Source organism: Hydra vulgaris, chromosome 11 (assembly GCF_038396675.1).
Source record: "Hydra vulgaris chromosome 11, alternate assembly HydraT2T_AEP".
NCBI lineage: Eukaryota > Metazoa > Cnidaria > Hydrozoa > Anthoathecata > Hydridae > Hydra > Hydra vulgaris.
Window position 1 is genome coordinate 1900795 of NC_088930.1, and position 17755 is coordinate 1918549.

Here is a 17755-nt window from a genome sequence, read left to right on the forward strand (position 1 = left end):
TTAAATTAACATAAAAATTATGAGGTAAAATAATTTACCAATTATTTAACATTATTTGAGCAATTTAAAACTGACATAGGTCATATCAGTAGGCAAAGCCATTTTCCTCGACATTACTATGTTCAACACAATACATTTTTAGTTACTGACACAAAATAATAACACTTCATATTGCTTGAAAGTGACGAAAAACTAAAGCTTAATTCTTGTTATATTATTTATAACATAAACTTTAATTAATTAATAAGATCAAATAATAATTAAATAATAAGAAGTGAGCAAAATTATACAGGAGTTATTAATTTTTTGGTATCCCCATGATACATTTTTCTTTATAAAAAAAATTGTCTTTAAAACGTTAAATGCACACAACTAAATAAATTTATTAAAAATAACTAAGCAATTGAGTACAAATACGTTTGAAACAAAAAAAAATTCAATTTATAATCAAACATGTGTATAACAAATTGAAAAAAATATGTAAACTTTGATCTTTTATATTGCATTAATGCATTATATGACAAACCTAAAATAAAAATTGTAACAGATAAGAAGACATAAAAGAAAATTAAAAACAAACAACTGAAAAACAATTTACCTGCTTTTCGGTAGCCTGTTGTCATACTTAAGTTGCTGTCATGATGCAGCTTGTCAGTGTTGTTTTATGACGTTATTTCAGGTTGGCTTTTAGTAAACTTTAGTTTCATTTAAAAGACATCACAATAGATTTAAAATATTTTATTTAAAAAGCAAAATAACACACGCTTCAAGGAGCCAAACTATAAACATTAAAGATAAAAAATCAAATTGAGATATAAATTAATTGCATTAATATAGCTAAATATATTGTCTTGGCTTTTAGTAAATTTTAAAAGCAGTGTTTTCAATAAATTAAACTACCAATTAATTTTTTATAACAATAGAATGTAGCATCATTGTATTATGATAATTGGGTAATGAATCAATTTAACTATATTTAAGTTTAATTGATGAAAAACAAATAAAATTTTAACTGAAAAAAACCAAAACAAATCAAATATACAACATAATGTATTATTTAAAAAAAAACTACAAATTAAAAAAAAAAAAAAAATTACAAATTAAAAAAAAATAAAATAACAATTAAAAAAAATAAAATAACAATTAAAAAAAATAAAATAACAATTAAAAAAAATAAAATAACAATTAAAAAAAATAAAATAACAAATTAAAAAAAAAGAAAAAAACTACAAATTAAAAAACCATCACCAAAGAAAAAGCAGCAACAAAAAAGTTGTAAATATCTTTACTGATAGAAGACATTTACAACCTTTTGGTTGCTGCTTTTTCTTCGGTGCCTCCCAACACCCCGGTAAGGATGAGCCCTCCATTTAAAGGATGACTTATCCATACCGTCATTGCTACACCACTTATTGAAGGACCTCTCTGAGAGAGGCCCTGGGTGTTGGGAGCGATAACTTCTGTATTGCTTAAATGTTAACGGCTCTAAAATTACAAGTAGAAAGATATAAAAAAAATTTTAAATATTTGCAATTTTATTTAATCAAAATATAAAGCATAACCTCACCATTTTCACAGGATGAAGAGGACGCTAAAAAAAAAAAAAAAAAAAGAGAGTAAATTAAAAAAGGTAAAACTTGTGAAAAATTTAATTTTAATAAAAATATGAGTAATATGCGAACAGTTTAAAAATGTCATATTTATATTAAATAATTCTTTCACCTATTACACATATTTCTTCATACAATATATATAAAATTTAAAACACAGCCCAATCAGTAATGCTTCTACCAGACACTAAAGACAAAAAATATACCTCAGAATAATCAATAAAATAATATTTACATATAAATAAGTATATAATTATAATTTTTTTTACCTATTCCCCTCATTTCCTTCATAAGTTGTCTAAAGTAAGAAAAAAGATAACTGAAGCTAAAACTAAACTAAACTAAACTAAAAGTAAACTAAAAATAATTATAAACTAAACCAAAACTTTAAACTAAAATAAACTTTAAATCTTAAAATCTGTACCTCAGAAGACAAAGGTCGGTTGTCCAGTTTTTTGTGAAAATGATTTATGTATGAGACCTTTTTAGTTTTTTCAGTATCTACAGAGTTATAAAGACTGTAGCCCTATGACGATATGAAACGAAGTTGGGTCAATATAAAAGGTCTAGTGTCCCCACAATGTTCAAAGTAAAAACACCTGTTATCCAGAAATGACTTTTCACTTTTATTTTATTTTTTGTCAAAATTATATTTCATGTGCCTTAAGACAAATTAAATAAAACACAAAAAAAATTAACATAAATTTAACCATCAAGAATAAGCCAAAAAAGACTAATTATTTTACTATTTCCTCTCTCCTGGACTCTAAAATATAAAGGTCAGTTGTCACATTTTATCTCTAAAATGTGACAATTGACCTTTGACTTTTTAGGCACAGATATAAATGCTTCATTTAACTATACTAATCATATAATTTATACTTAGTTTTTGTTCCAACTCTCATAGAAGAAAAAATAAAGTTAAAGTACTTGAAGTTTTAAAATTCCAGTTACAGTACAAATAAACAAATTTCTATTAACAAATACTTATAGCAAAAACACTGACTTATTTCAGTCTTCAATTCTGTGTCTAAACAATAAAAGCACTTAAATGTATAGACGTTAAAATATCTACGTAATTTTTTAAAAATAAATTCACTTAACTAATGTAACTAATACCTTTATTAGCTCTCTCTTGATTAACTAAAGGAAATAAATCCTAATTAAACTTACTTGATATAAAATGATAAAAATCTGTCTTACTAAGAATTTTAAATTTCTTCTTTTTATTTTTGACAATATAATTTTAAGTAGGACCTAAGTTTTGGGCTTATTGTATAAAGTTATAAAAACCTACTGTTTTACTTTAAAGTCAACAACAAAATTTTAAAAAACATTTTAGTTACTGGTTAAAAAATAAAAATCCTTTTAAACTTACTACCTCTCTCCATTGTTGTCAACTAAACAGAAAAATAAATAAATAATTGATAGTAAATTTTCTTGTAGTAGGTTATTAAGTAGATTAAATAGATCTTTGATCTATTTAATCTCCAATAGTCTACAACCTTTTCAATAAACTATAACTATTTTCTACAACTTGGTGTAATTTAACATAGATATATTTTTTAAGAAAATAAATAGGTATTTAAGATCATAATATATAAGATTTTAAAAACCTGAAATTTTTTTAAAAACCTACTTCAAAGAAAACAGATGTATAGAAAAGTATTTATATTCCTTTTTAAAAAGTAAAAATGCTTTTTAACTTACTTTCTCCATTAATACTGTTGTCATCTAAACAGAAAAGCAAACGAATATTTAAGTCAATTCTTTCTTAAATCTACTTTAATTACTTCAATAATAAAATATTTAATCTTTCTGGATTGAATTAATTTACAAAAATTTTTGTCTAAACCATTTTATTATTGTAAAGTTAATTTAAATCAACAAACATATACGAACTGTAATTTATAACATTTAATTATAATAGGTTGGAAAAAAAACTTACTTCTTAGTAATTCAGCGACTAAAAATAAACATATATTTTAGAACTAACTACGTAACATGATACAAATCAGTAAAATACACAATAAATACAAACCTTCATCGTCAACATTCTAATAATTTGATATAAAAAATAAAAATAAATATGATTAAAAACAAATTTAATAAAGGTAATAGACATGTTAAGATATAAAAAATGTAAACGATTAAAATGATTAAATAGAATATGACCTATTTAAAAGATATGATAAGATGTAATAAAGCTGATATAATAGAAGCGTGCTTTTTTAGATGTCTGGAAATTCCAATCTCAAAATTCCAGAACAGAAGATCTTTCTCCAATGACCGCGTGCATTTTAAGAGCGCGCTCTTTCAAAGCCTAGTAACTACGTTACGTAACGACATTAAGCGTTTCTGTAGCAATTATATTATAGATTTATATAATTTTATTATGTATTTATATGTTTTTTTGATGAGTATAAAATTCTCTATCATAATAACTAGTTATAAAAGCAGGCTGGAGTTAGGTTTAACCCTAACCAGTTAGTTGTTACTTTGAGTTAGGAGCAGGCTGCAGTTAGGTTTAACCCTAACCAGTTAGTTGGAACTTTGTCAAACTAAATATTAGTTAACTAAACCTGCAAATAGAACTTTGGCACATTTGTTGTTCGCTTGTTTTATACTAGATTTCTGTAAATTTTAGTTTATTTTGTTTGTCATGATACAAATAGTTTAATTAAGTCATAACCTTAACTTTGGTAAAAATGTCATTGAGAACCTTGTCAAACGAACGGGACAAAATTATACTAGTAGTAATAAAACAAAAAAATTGCTAAAAAAAAATATTTTATAAATAAATTTTTTCCTTCAATTTTTTTTTTGAAAATATTGTGTAATTGCTTTTTTTTAATTTTATTTTAATAATTTTAAATCAGTAGTATTTTTTATTTATCAAAAAAAAAAATTATTTTTATTTATCAATAATTTTACATTTTTACCAAAAAAATTTCATTTTTATTTTTTAAAAAAAGTTTATTTTTATCAAAAGTTTTTTTAATTTGTCAAAAGTAATCAAGAAATTTTCAGATAAGCCAATAATAATTTTAGATAAGTCAATAAGCAAAATGTTTGTAAGCATTGTAATTGGAGCGTTGTTTAGCATTGTACAATGTTTTTAAGCAAAGGATTGTTGTTTTGTAAAGCTTTATAGAGTTTGAACTCCACCATGTCTCTTGTTTGTAAGTTATGTTAGTGTTTTCTACAAATAGAGTAAGATATGTATATATATATAGTGCTTTCAAAAAGTATATACGCAGTAAAATTTTGTTGCTTAAAGCTTATTTAAACCATAAAATAAAAACTAAAAAAGATATTGATTTATTTGCGAGAAAAATCTTTAAAATTTTGCATATTGGATGGCTTACTAAAAGATAAAATTATATAAAAACGTTATCAAACATAATAACAAAAAATATCAGTAAAAAAACTGCAATACATAAAAAATTAAAGCAACAAAAAAAACATCTAAGCTATTATTTAAAATATCCCCCACTCTCTTTTTTACAAGCAGCACATTTTTTTGCATCAATTTTAGCAGATTTTGTTTGGAACTCTTCTCCAAATGGTATCTAATTTTTGCGTTAGCTATTTATGGATTGTATTTGCACTTTGACTAATTCTTTGTCTGTCCTAGCCCAAATAGATTCAATTGGATTCAAATCGGGTGATCGAGCTGGCCAGGGCATTAAATCTACTTTATTTTCTTTCATCCATGCTTTTAATGTATGAGCTGTGTGGGCAGGTATCAAATCTTGTTGATATTGTCACCATTAGTTTCAATCAATCAGCATGTCCACTGATGAAACCATGCAGTTTTCTAGCATCTCTATATATGTATGTTGGTTGATTCAACCTGTATAAGCGTTACACACTCTGTTAAAATTAAAGCAGCTCCAAATGCCAACACTGCCGGTGCCACTTTGCAACCTCGGTACAACAAAGCAATTGCTATACTTTTCCGATTTGAATCTTTTAACAAGAACTTCGCTTTTTCTATTTATTACTTCAAAGTTACTTTTATCACTAAAAATTACTTGCTTCCACTTCTCCAAAGACCACCCAAATCTCTCCTTATACCACCTAAATCTTGTGAACTGATATCAGTCCTGTTAGCATAAGTTTTCTAACAGCAGTATAAATACCAATTTTTTTTCTCAGTAAAATGCTTCTAACTATATTTGACAAAATATATTTTTCATGGTTTTCATTGAATAGTTTTCATTGCGTGAGTTCATGATAACTTAACATGAACTCACGGATTGGCTTTTACTTGACGAAATATAAGAATATTTTTGCATTCAGTTTTTTTTTTTTGACGAAATATAGGACTATTTTTGAATTTTTAACCTTCCTGATCCTGCATGGCATTGGATGCCACCTGTTGTTTTAAATGTCTTTAGAGTATATCTGATGCAATTCTCTGAAATTTTTAATTTTCATGCTATTTCTCTATTAAGCCATCCTTCATACCTATTATTTGCCACTTTGTTGCTTTGCTTACTGCTTTTTGATCCATTTCTATGTATATTTAATTTTAGGTCTTATCAAATTATTTAAAAAGGCTTTAAATGTGACTAAACTGGTCATCAGAAGTAATTTTATCCAACATTTTATGGGAAATTGTCAAACTAACATATAAATGAATAAAATAATTATGAATAACAGTTGGATTGACAAGAAAGTAAAACGTCAATTAACCTTTTAACTGTGGCGTTGATTTAAAAATTACATTCTCTATTATAGCAAAATATATTTGTTTAGGCTTATTTCAAGTTGTTTACTTTTTTTTCGTATAGTGCGCCATCAATTGTAAACATTTTATTTTTTAAAAAAAAAAGTTCAATATTTAAAAAAAGTTTGCACAAATCTATATCTAAATGCTCATGAGGAATCAAATTTTCAGGCAATGAAAAGATAAAATTTAAATTTAAATAGATTTAAATAGAAAATAAAATTTAAAGATTTAAAAAATATATTAACAATAAAAGTCATCAACCTTCAAAATTTTCTTAAGTATGATAATACATAAAACAAGGTACAACACACAAACCAACATTACAGTCTATACACATAAATCTTGTCTCTGATCTTACTTTGTTCTCAGAGCATATAACACACCTTACTAGGTTTGGCAGTTTTCTCTGAAGCTGGAATACTTTCAATGAAATGATGTTATGTTAATCATAAAGGTGAAGGTAGTACATGAGTTTGACTTTATTTTTCCACTAATTCGTGATACTTTGAAATACTCTCTTTGATAATTGATTCTCTAAACTGTAAGGGTGTCATATTCGATGATAACTTGTTTTTTATCATATTTGCATTGAATGCACAAAAACTAATTAGGTGCATGAAAATTTTTTTACACCATATTTTTATTCTTGTTCTTTCAGATTCGTAGGTTGTCAACATTTGGTCAGATTGGTCAACTCCACCTATGTTTCTGTTATATTCATGTATCACTAGAGGATTTTTTTTTCTTTACCAGCTCTATTAGCAGTGATTATATTATTTTGAACACAGGTACTATGCATGTGTCTCTCTTATCTCTCCATTTGGTACACATTGTAATTGTTTTTGTATCATATCACACTAAAATATCACTAGTTTTAACTTTCTTAGAATTTTATTTTTTTTAAACATCTTCACTTCGAACAAGGCTGCAAGCAACCACTAATTAGAGTTGGAAGTTACTGGAAGAGATAAGATGAAGATTGTAGACCAAGATAATGATTGACAGACGACTTAAAGGATTGCAAATTATATGAATCAGGAAAGCAAGATGGAGGAAGCGAATTCCAAAGAACTGATGTTTGAGGAAAAAAACTAGACGAATAAGAGTTTTTGGAGCACTTAGGAACAGTTACAGAAAAGGATGAGACTTAATTGAATGACAAGTAACACGAGAATGAATTTTAGTAGATGGCACAAGAGATGCTAGCTCTTTAGAGCAGTGTCCATTATAGTATTTGTAGAAAAAAGAAAGAGAAGCAACATTACGATGATGTGATAATGGTTGGAGGTTGGCTGCAAGAGCAGATCCAACTATATTTACAATGCGTTTTTGCACCTTGTCTAAAAGAGAAAGGGCATCATTAGAAGATCCGCCCAAGATATGGCAACAGTATTCCATACAAGGCCGGATTTGAGATTTATAGAGATAGAGAATAGAATTCAAAGTAAGAAAGTGTCGAGTTTGATATAGAGATGCAACCTTAGCATATGCTAATTTTGCAACGGATTTGATATATGGTTTTCAAGAAAGATCAGAAGTAAGAGTTAATCCTAAAAGATGAAGGGTAGATGACTTATCTAGTACATTACCATTCATAAATATAGTAAGATCTAAATTATTGCGATAACAATTGGCTGAAAAAAATTGAGTTTTATCTGAATTAAAGTTCACCAGCCACTGTGAGCCCCATGCTGTAGCAGAAGTGAGATCCTTTTCGAGCTCTAATGCTCCCACCAAGCAATCAGAGAGTGTTGGCTTCTTATCATGACAAGAATAAATGGTAGTATCATCAGCGAGCAATGCCACCTTAGATTAGAGAATATCTGGAAGATCGTTAATGTAAATTAAAAAGAGTATAGGGCCAAGGATAAAACCTTGAGGAACCCCTGAAGATATAGAATAAGAAGAAGAGTGCTGTCCATCAAGGACAACTTTTATACTAGAATTGGAAAGAAAGGATTCATTAATCTTAAAGATGTAACCAGATGCACTGTAAGAAGAAAGCTTATGGAGAAGACCAGCATGCCAAACTTTATCAAAAGCTTTAGAAATGTCAAGAGCGATGGCCTTAACCTCTCCACCTTTATCTAATGCACGATAAAACCTATTGTTTATTATTGTTAGCAAATCAGCTGTAGAACGAGAAGATCGAAATCCATATTGATGATCAGAAAGTAAGTTATTAGATTCAAGATGAAAGATTAAGTGTTTGTTAATTAAAGATTCAAAAACCTTGCTTATGATAGGAAGAAGACTAATGTAACGGTAGTTGGACGAATCGGGTGGCTCTCCAGAGTTTTTAAAAATAGGGATAACAGATGCCGCTTTCCAGCAGGCTGGAAAACAAGACTCTGATAAGCACTTGTTGAATAGTTTTAAAAGTATAGATGATAGCTCTGGAGAACACTTCTGCAAGACTATAACAGGTATGTTGTCCGGGTCACAAGCTGTAGATGAATCTAAGCAGGAAATCACTTTAGATACAGAAGCTGGAGTGATACAATTGCCAAGCAATGAACCCACCTGTTTGTTGGTTATATTAGGTAAAGTGTGACTAATGGAATCAAATGATGATATTGATGAAAAGTTCTTAGCAAACAATTCAGCTTTGTCTTTAGGTGAGGTGACAAAATCTGAACCATACAAGAGAGGTGAAATAACAGATTTGCTCTTATTATTATTACTGTTAAATATTCTCCAGAAGTCACAAGAGCCTGATTTTTGTGATGAAATATGAGATTTCATGACCTGAGAATTGCGGGCTTTGAGGTTTGACAAAACTATTTTACAATGGTTTCTAGCAGTAATAAACAGACGTCTGTTTTCTGGAGAATTGTTTTGCTGATAGATATGGAAGTAATGATTTCGATTGGCAATTGCAGCAGCACAATGTGAAGAAAACCATGGAGAAGAGTGAAGCTTGACCTGGAATCGTTAAGAGGAAATAAATCATTAAAATAACGTCAAAAAGAGTGTAGTCTTGAGATAAAGGAGAGCGATATAGAACAAATAAATAGAGTGAAGTGGTGCTAAACGAAAGCACATATAAGAATTTTCTGTGGATTTAAACCTAGTTTTCCGACAAATGTGTGAATTCTTACGAATGTAAATGCCCAGGCCAATCATGTGACTATTGGAGTCTTAACAAATCATAAGAAGGTAACTATCAACACTAAGATCACAAGATGAGACAGCCGAACTCAAATTAGTCTCAGAGAGCAAGTAGGTCTGGTGAACTTTGCAAGAGATAAGACTTAACAGAAGAAATGTTACTTCGAAGACCACAAATATTAGTGAATGATAGGTTTAGGGAACTTGGTGGTGATGATGGTTTTTTGTGTTTTATAGTTTTTGGTACTTTATTCATTTTTAAATTTGTTGAAGAACTTGACTCAAAGCATAGGTAGTACTCAGAACACTGTCCATGCAATGTCCATGCAATTGTAATAGTCCATGCAATTGTAAATGTAATAGTCCATGCAATTGCCTCATTACTATTAATAAACCCTAAGCCGTAAGAAAGGGCTCCAAATGTGGCCTTGACAATGCACATCAAAAGTACAAACAGGAACACCATCCATACGCAATATGAACTTGTTAATACTTTGATATTTTTCAGCTGTTGATGGAATCAGCCTGACACAAATAATTTAAAAGTATGAAATTTATCAGTATACAATTTGAAAAAACAATTTAATCACAAAAATCTAGGTCAATATAAATAAAGTTTAGACATTATATTGTATTATTATATTATATTACATTATATATTAGATATTAGTCTAATATATAATGAAGTATTTATTAACATATAATAGTAAAATATATTAAACTTAAGTAAAAATGAATTTAAAAAATGAAAGCAGATGCTAACAGTAATGAAAGTTGTTTTGTAACAGATGTAAGTGATGAACGAAAATAAACTGAACAAAAAACTTTCATATTTACTCACAGTATCTTCTTCTAATGTCTTTTAACTAATGTCTTATCCTTTGTGCAAAATGTCTATACATTGTGGTGCACTAATAAATTCTCATACAAAACATGTTTTATTGCAAACATTATCTCAGTAGTTTTTTTTGCATGAATAATTTTAGGTGTTTGCACATATGAATAAATAGTCTACCTAGGGAAAGTTACCTAAAGAAATAATTTTTTGATAATTTTCAGGTTGCACAGATAAATTTTTTAAATAAACATAAAATTAAATAGAAAAACTTAGAAAAACTATTTTATCAAGTCCTCCATAGTAAATCATTAAAATTGTGTCTGAATTATTACCTCCCCTTAGTAAATCACTTAACATAAATTGTAAATAGTAAATCACTTAACATAAATGGTAATGAATAATAATAATAATAATAATAATAATAATAATAATAATAATAATAATAATAATAATAATAATGAGTGATAGAAGCTGTAAAATTAGTTATATATTTACATAAAAGAACTTTGAAAATATTTTTAGAAATGTCTAAGTTAACATCCAAACCACCCCCCACCCCCCATCTCCCGTGCATCTGATTCATTGTCATATTGTGATTCAATACATGATGACAGTCCTCAGAATTAGGAAAATAAACAATAGGCAATAAACTGACTTTTTATTAACTGTTAGAGGTGAGCATCAGGTTAGCAAAAAAAATTTGAAGCAAAAGTGTTACCATATAACATAGAAGCGAGGTCTTCCAACCTCAAAATATTTTCTGCCGACGTCAAACACTTTAGGGTTGGCATTTAGTTCTGTGTTACCAAATGCTCATGCTAATTCCAAGCGCTGAAGATTGTGTGGTTGAGTGATAAAAATTAACTATTAACTTATCAGTTATATTTAGTTCCAAAACCTATTTTGAGTTGACATCAATGTGTTGAGTTAAAAGTGTTGTTGTATAAATATTTACTTTAGTTTACACTTTAGTAGATATAAGACATGAATCATTTTAACATGTTTGTTTATACCTGCTGTGTTAGTGTTTTCTGGAAAAGTTGTGAAGCTTATGACTTTCTGAAAAAACTGGTTTAAAATGGTTTTAGTTTAAATTTTATGTTTAAAATTTAAAAATTTCAATAAAAAAAAAGCATTAGAAACAATCTTTTCTCTATAAATAGGCACGAATGGGAGATGTAGGAGGCAACAGCCTTGGATTTTATGGTTGCGCTTTTTCACCCTGCGGTAATAAAATAATTGCTTATAGTTATCAAGGTGCATTTCAAATGTGGAAAAAAGATTTTGGTGATGTAAGCAGTATTACTACTCTATGTTAAAAATTTTTTATCAATTTTTTTTTTTTTACTTGATGAATTGAATTTCATGAGAATTTCATTTGTATCTTATTTTTTTGGATTAATAAAAATTTTGTTAAATTTATTTTTATTTATTTAATTTTTATTTTCACCATAGAGTTTTCATAGCATACTTTTTAGCTTTTTTCTAATTACATATATTACATATATTACATATATTTGTATCTAAATTTTATTTAATCTTTAGCCAAACATTTGGAAATCAGAAGTTGTAATAAGTGGACATTTTGATTCAGTTGAGGTTATTTGTACTTTAGTTTAAAGTTTTAAAGTTGAAAATTTTTTTTTTAACATAAATTAGTTTTTATCTTAAATTATGCATGATACTATCTTAATTTATGTAGGATTTTGATTGGGATCCAATGGGAGAGTTTGCTGTCACAACAAGTGTTGATCAAACTACTAGAGTTTATGCACCTTGGAGAAAACAGAATTCAATGGTAATTTGTAAATAGAAGAAACCTCTGTATCTAAAGCCGTATAAAAATATCTAAATATATCTAGGGTCTTATAAATATATTGCCATGCATAAAAACAACATCATAGGTTTATTTAAAATAGTGAGATCTTATTCTATGTTATGACAATTTCTTTCTACTTTTCTTATTTCTAATTTAAAATAATGAGCCTCATCTAATTCTATTTTATGACAATTACTTTCTACAAATAAAGTAATTTTTTTATTTATAAAAAGTAGTTATCATATTACTCATATTTTATTACTGAAAATTATTTCAGTTAAATAGATGGGTTTTGAAATTATCTGATTTAGTTAAAATAAGTTTTTAACTCATTGCACCAATTGCTTTAATTTGAGTAACAGTAGTAACCTATAGCAACCTAATGCCTTAGTTTGAATTAGAGTGGTTTAAAAAACTTTTTTTTTGTTTGGTCTTTCTAATTGTAAAGAACATTTAATTTATGTATATATAATTTTAGTAAGGATTATACATCGACCTGGTTTTCTAACACATATACATATTTTTACTTTTGGAAAAGATGGATCTGTTCAAACATGAAATGAGTTTTGATGCAGAAAATGAGCTTATTATATTTGAGCAAATACGGGCATTTATTGAGCCTAGATTGAACATTCTATTGTGTGGCTTTCGTGACACTCAGCGTGTGCTTTTTATTTTACTGAAAAAATGGCAGGAGTGCTTGCATAAAGGAGATATTATTGGGTCCATGGATCTTTCAAAAGCTTATGACCTGATCCCTCATGATTTATTAATAGCTAAATTGGAAGCTTATGGTTTTTCTCATGAAAGCCCTAAAATTTTTCTATCAAATCTAAGTGATCATAAACAATGGGTTAAATTGGATTCATCATTTTCTGAGTGGTTAAGAGTTTCATTAGGAGTGCCTCAAGGATCAATCCTTGGGCCAATATTCTTTAATATATTTATAAATGACCTTTTTCTATTTATTAAAGACTCTGAGATTTGCAATTTTGCTGACGATAATACTCTCTGTGTTTGTGGTAATAACTTAGAAAGTGTTATTCTTCGATTGCAAAATGAAACACTAAACACCATTGAATGGTTTAATTTTAATTATATGATCATAAATCCCAAAAAATTTCAATTTTTTATAATTGGTCAAAAATATTCAAAAGCCAATTTATAATGGTTGGCAATGACAAGATTTTTGCTTCAGATAAAGTTAAGCTACTTGGGGATACAATTGATAAGGATTTAAAGTTTAGTGATCACATTAAAGCGTTATGCAGAAAAGCTATTACTAAGTGCTTTGCCCTTTCTCAAATAAGAAGTTTTCTATCTTATAAACAAGCAACTATTTAACACTTATATTTTATCAAATTTTTCATACTGCCCTTTGACTCCACATAGTCCATAAAAGATTTGATTTGTCTTTGGATGAAATGTTAAAATTAGATTATAACCTAAGAATCCATCTTTGAAATTTGGAATTTTTAATGATTGAAGGTTTTAAATCCCTTTGTGGTTTAAACCTTGAATTTATGAAGGGCTTATTTACAAAGAAAACTTTACCATTTTAACTTAGATGTTGCAATAAATTGATGCTACCGCATAAAGGCTCTAATCATAAAAGTACAAATAATGTCTTATATAGACCTACCTTGCCCTGGAATTCCCTTGACAATAAAACCATGTGCTCAAAAAGTCTCCAGATACTAAAAAATAATATATTACAATGGAATGGGGGAAAATGTTTTTGTAGAATTTGTAAAACTTAAATTTATGTATTATTTTTATTAAGAATGTCATTTTTATGAATTAATAAATTTATTTGTTCTTTTTATAGTTTTTGCGAAGTTATTTTTTGTTTTTAAGATATTTATAAAAGACCTTTTTTTTCTTTTTGAAATTTTTTATGCATTATATTTTATTTAAGTACCTTGTCATGCTAGTTGTTACTGATTTTTTATGGATTTTTTTACAATATTTTTGTTTGTATTGTCTACACAGTGTATTGTGTTTATTTTAATTAGTTTATTTATAAACTACTGTATGCAATCAACTATAAATAAAGTTTTAAATAAATAAAAGAAAAATTAATTTTTGACAGAGTATAATAAGTTTTTAACTCATTGCACCGATTGCTTTAATTTGAGTCAAAATGCAATTTTATAGATTTTTGCAATTTTATGGATTTACAGATATTTAATAATTTTTAATTTTAACAAAAGTATATTTATTTTAACAATTCCATGATAGATTTAATCTGTCAATTAACCTTAGACTCATTCATTATCTGATGAGACACAAATGTTAACAGGAGCAATACCCAAAAGCTAAGCGATAATAATTTTAGTAACATGTTTGATGATATTAAATCCAACTACTTCAGGTTGTATTGTAGTATTTCTTTAATAAAGCAGTAGTTTTCTAGACAGTTTTTTTTTGTAGTTTTCTTTTGTACAAAAAACCATAATCAGTCTATGTTATTAACACTTTTAATTACCCCAGAGCTTTGGGTGTGGTGGTTCCTTGCACTGGATCACAAAATGTTTAGAACTTTTCTCTATCAATTTTGTTCATCAAAAATTTATTAACAAATTACAATAAATATTTGTCCCTCTATCCATCCCTGTCCCTTCCTGTCCCTCCATCAGTTAAGTTTTATAGCTGGTATACAAAGAAAACATTGCAAATATCATATTTAGTCAATTTATCCAAGTGGTTGCTTCCACATTGTCTTTGGTGATTCTCCGGTAGTAATAATACTGGTTGATCCAATAAACATTTGATAAAAATAAAATAAAATGGTTCAAATGATCTACAAATCTCTTAACACTTGACTTCTTCATACATTTATCATTTCCCATGCATCAATAAAAGTATCCAGAATAGCAACTAATAACTTTTTCCTGATTTATAACTGGGTTTGTTTACAGAGCTATCAGGGTTTCTTCACAAAAAAAACACGCATTACTAGTTACATATTTTGTCATTTTACAGGCTTTAAAAATGTTGCTTATTGATTTAGTCGATCTTACAATCTTAATTCTTAAGATTTTTCAAATCAGCAACTTTCTGCTCTGCTTTGCCAAATTGAAATTTAATTTCTTTAGTCATTTTGGTAATTCAATTCATATGTATACTATTTCATTCGCGAACATAATCATTTAAGAAAAATATGCTTGTATTAGTTCTCCAGGGTTTTTTTGATATGGTACCAAATATAATATAATTTACTTGATTGTCATCACAAATTATGGAAGTGAATTTTCTTTAGATTTATTTACATTAGCAATAACACTACAGTGGAAATTCCGAATTATACAGCATTACCACACTGGCAATAAATGTATGTCCCGCGAATATGCATTTAACCATTACAGCTAGGAGTGTTCTAACAAGCCTCTCTAGGTTATCCTGAGCATGAACATATGTTTTTATTGTCATGAAATGTAACAGATACTTTAGTGTAAACCTCATCAACCATCATAATGTATTTGCATAGTCAGTCTTTCAAACTGTGAAATATTTTGGAAATTAAAAATACACTATACAGTTTGCATGCTTTTGAGGTCAATTTTGTTTGAGATTGTACACCGGTCATTATAATCAATAGGTATTGAAAATCATTTCTTAAATGTTTAAAATAATACCTAGTGGGTATAAAGACTTTTTCAGTTCTCATCACAAATAATTCTTTTTCAAGAACTTTTTTTTAGTCATTTCAATATTGTTTAAAAAATGAGCTACCACATAAAACAGAAAATTTGTCTCTTTTATTCAGTTCTGTAAAATTGTCAAAAGGGATATCTTCTGGAATTGCAGTTATCCAACAAAAATGTCATATTTTGATGAGCATAGAGTGATGCAACACTTCAGAGGCATAGCGTTATCAAATATTTGACTAAATTTATTTTCAAATTTCACCCTAAAAATTAAGCTGTTTGACTGTGCTGACCTGTTTTAAAAAAATGGAAGTCTTGAGTAAATTGTTGTCAGATCAGGTTATCCTGCTACTGGTAACATGTAACCCAGTACAATCTGCTTCATGTCCTGCTGCCTTGTAGGATACGCCTTTTTAGGCAAAGGCTAGGAGATGCCAACTCCGATTTAAAACACCCCCTGCCTTGGGGCTCTTGGTTGAGTAAAGGCTAGAGATGGTGTCTCGATAAAAATACTCATCTTGGGCAGATGTTAAATGCACCCAGCTACTGTCTTGTAGAAGGCCTCCTAGGCAAAGACTTAAGGGGTAAACAGATTCTATCTGTTGACCAGCCTCGCACCCCTTCTTCATCTATTAGGCTGGCGCAGATGTATTTTTAATACATTGTTTCCAGTTTAGGATGTTGAATGCTGGATCTTCTTGACTCAATGCATGGGTTTGCTTGTGTCACTGTTTTTATGACTAGGCAACTCATTCTATTATCTCCTTATGAGGGTACAGCTCTAAAACTCAGTTTTATGGTTCTGAGGCCGGCTGGTAGTCAGGTTTCCCGAACTCTGTGGTAGCTCTCAGAGAGGCTGATTCCATCAACAGCTGAAAAATATCAAAGTATTAACAGTGCCATGTTGCGCATGGATGGTGTCCCTGTTTGTACTTTTGGTGTGCATTGCGGAGGCCACATTTGGAGCCCTTTGTTACGGCTTAGGGTTTATTAGTAGTAATGAGGCAATTGCTTGGGCTATTAAACAGTGTTCTGAGTACTATCTATGCTTTGAGTCAAGTTCTTCAATCTAATTTAAAAATGAATAAAGTACCAAAAACTATAAAACACAAAAAACCATCATCATCACCAAGTTCTCTAAACCTATCATTCACTAATATTCGTGGTCTTCGAAGTAACTTTTCTTCTGTTGAGTCTTATCTCTTGCAAAGTTCACCAGACCTACTTGCTCTTTGTGAGACTAATTTGAGTTCGGCTGTCTCATCTTGTGATCTTAGTGTTGATGGTTATCTTCCTCTGATTCGTAAAGACTCCAATAGTCACATGCTTGGCCTGGGCATTTACATTCGTAAGAATTCACCTGTTTGTCGTGAAACTAGGTTTGAATCCACAGACTATTCTTTCATGTGCTTTCGTTTAGCACCACTTCACTCTATTGCCTTTCTCTTTGTTCTATATCGATCTCCTTCATCTCAAGACTGTACTCTTTTTGATGTTATTTCTGATCATATTGACCAAGCCCTCTCTCTTTATCCATCAGCTAATATAGTTGTTGTCGGTGACTTTAATGCTCACCACTCTGAATGGCTTGGCTCTAGTGTCAGTGACTCTGCAGGCATTAAAGCCCACAACTTTTGCCTTTCTCAATCCCTAACTCAAATAGTCAACTTTCCAACTCGCTTTCCTGACAACCCTAATCATTTACCTTCTCTACTCGACTTATGTCTTGTTTCTGATCCTAGTCAGTGCTCAGTTTCTCCACATTCACCCTTAGGTGCTTCTGATCACAGTTTGATCTCTTTAAAACTAATATCTCATTCTTCTTCATCACCTGAATACCCCTACTATCGAACCTCTTACAACTACAGTAAAGCTGACTGGGATTCTTTCCGTGATTTTCTTCGTGATGGCCCTTGGGTAGAAATCTTTCAACTTCCTGTCGACAAATGTGCTTCTTATATAACTTCGTGGGTTCAGGCTGGCATGGAA

The 17755-nt window shown here is 29.0% G+C and overlaps 1 protein-coding gene across 1 annotated transcript in view; it reads left to right on the forward strand.

The window, feature by feature from the left end:
- Positions 1-17755, forward strand: part of LOC100214096 (elongator complex protein 2) — a 119317-nt gene that overhangs the window by 64091 nt on the left and 37471 nt on the right. The window contains exons 11-13 of the mRNA XM_065809779.1: positions 11461-11589; positions 11843-11896; positions 12000-12095. Of these exons, the coding sequence (XP_065665851.1) occupies positions 11461-11589; positions 11843-11896; positions 12000-12095 (279 nt within the window). The remainder of the gene's footprint in view (positions 1-11460; positions 11590-11842; positions 11897-11999; positions 12096-17755) is intronic.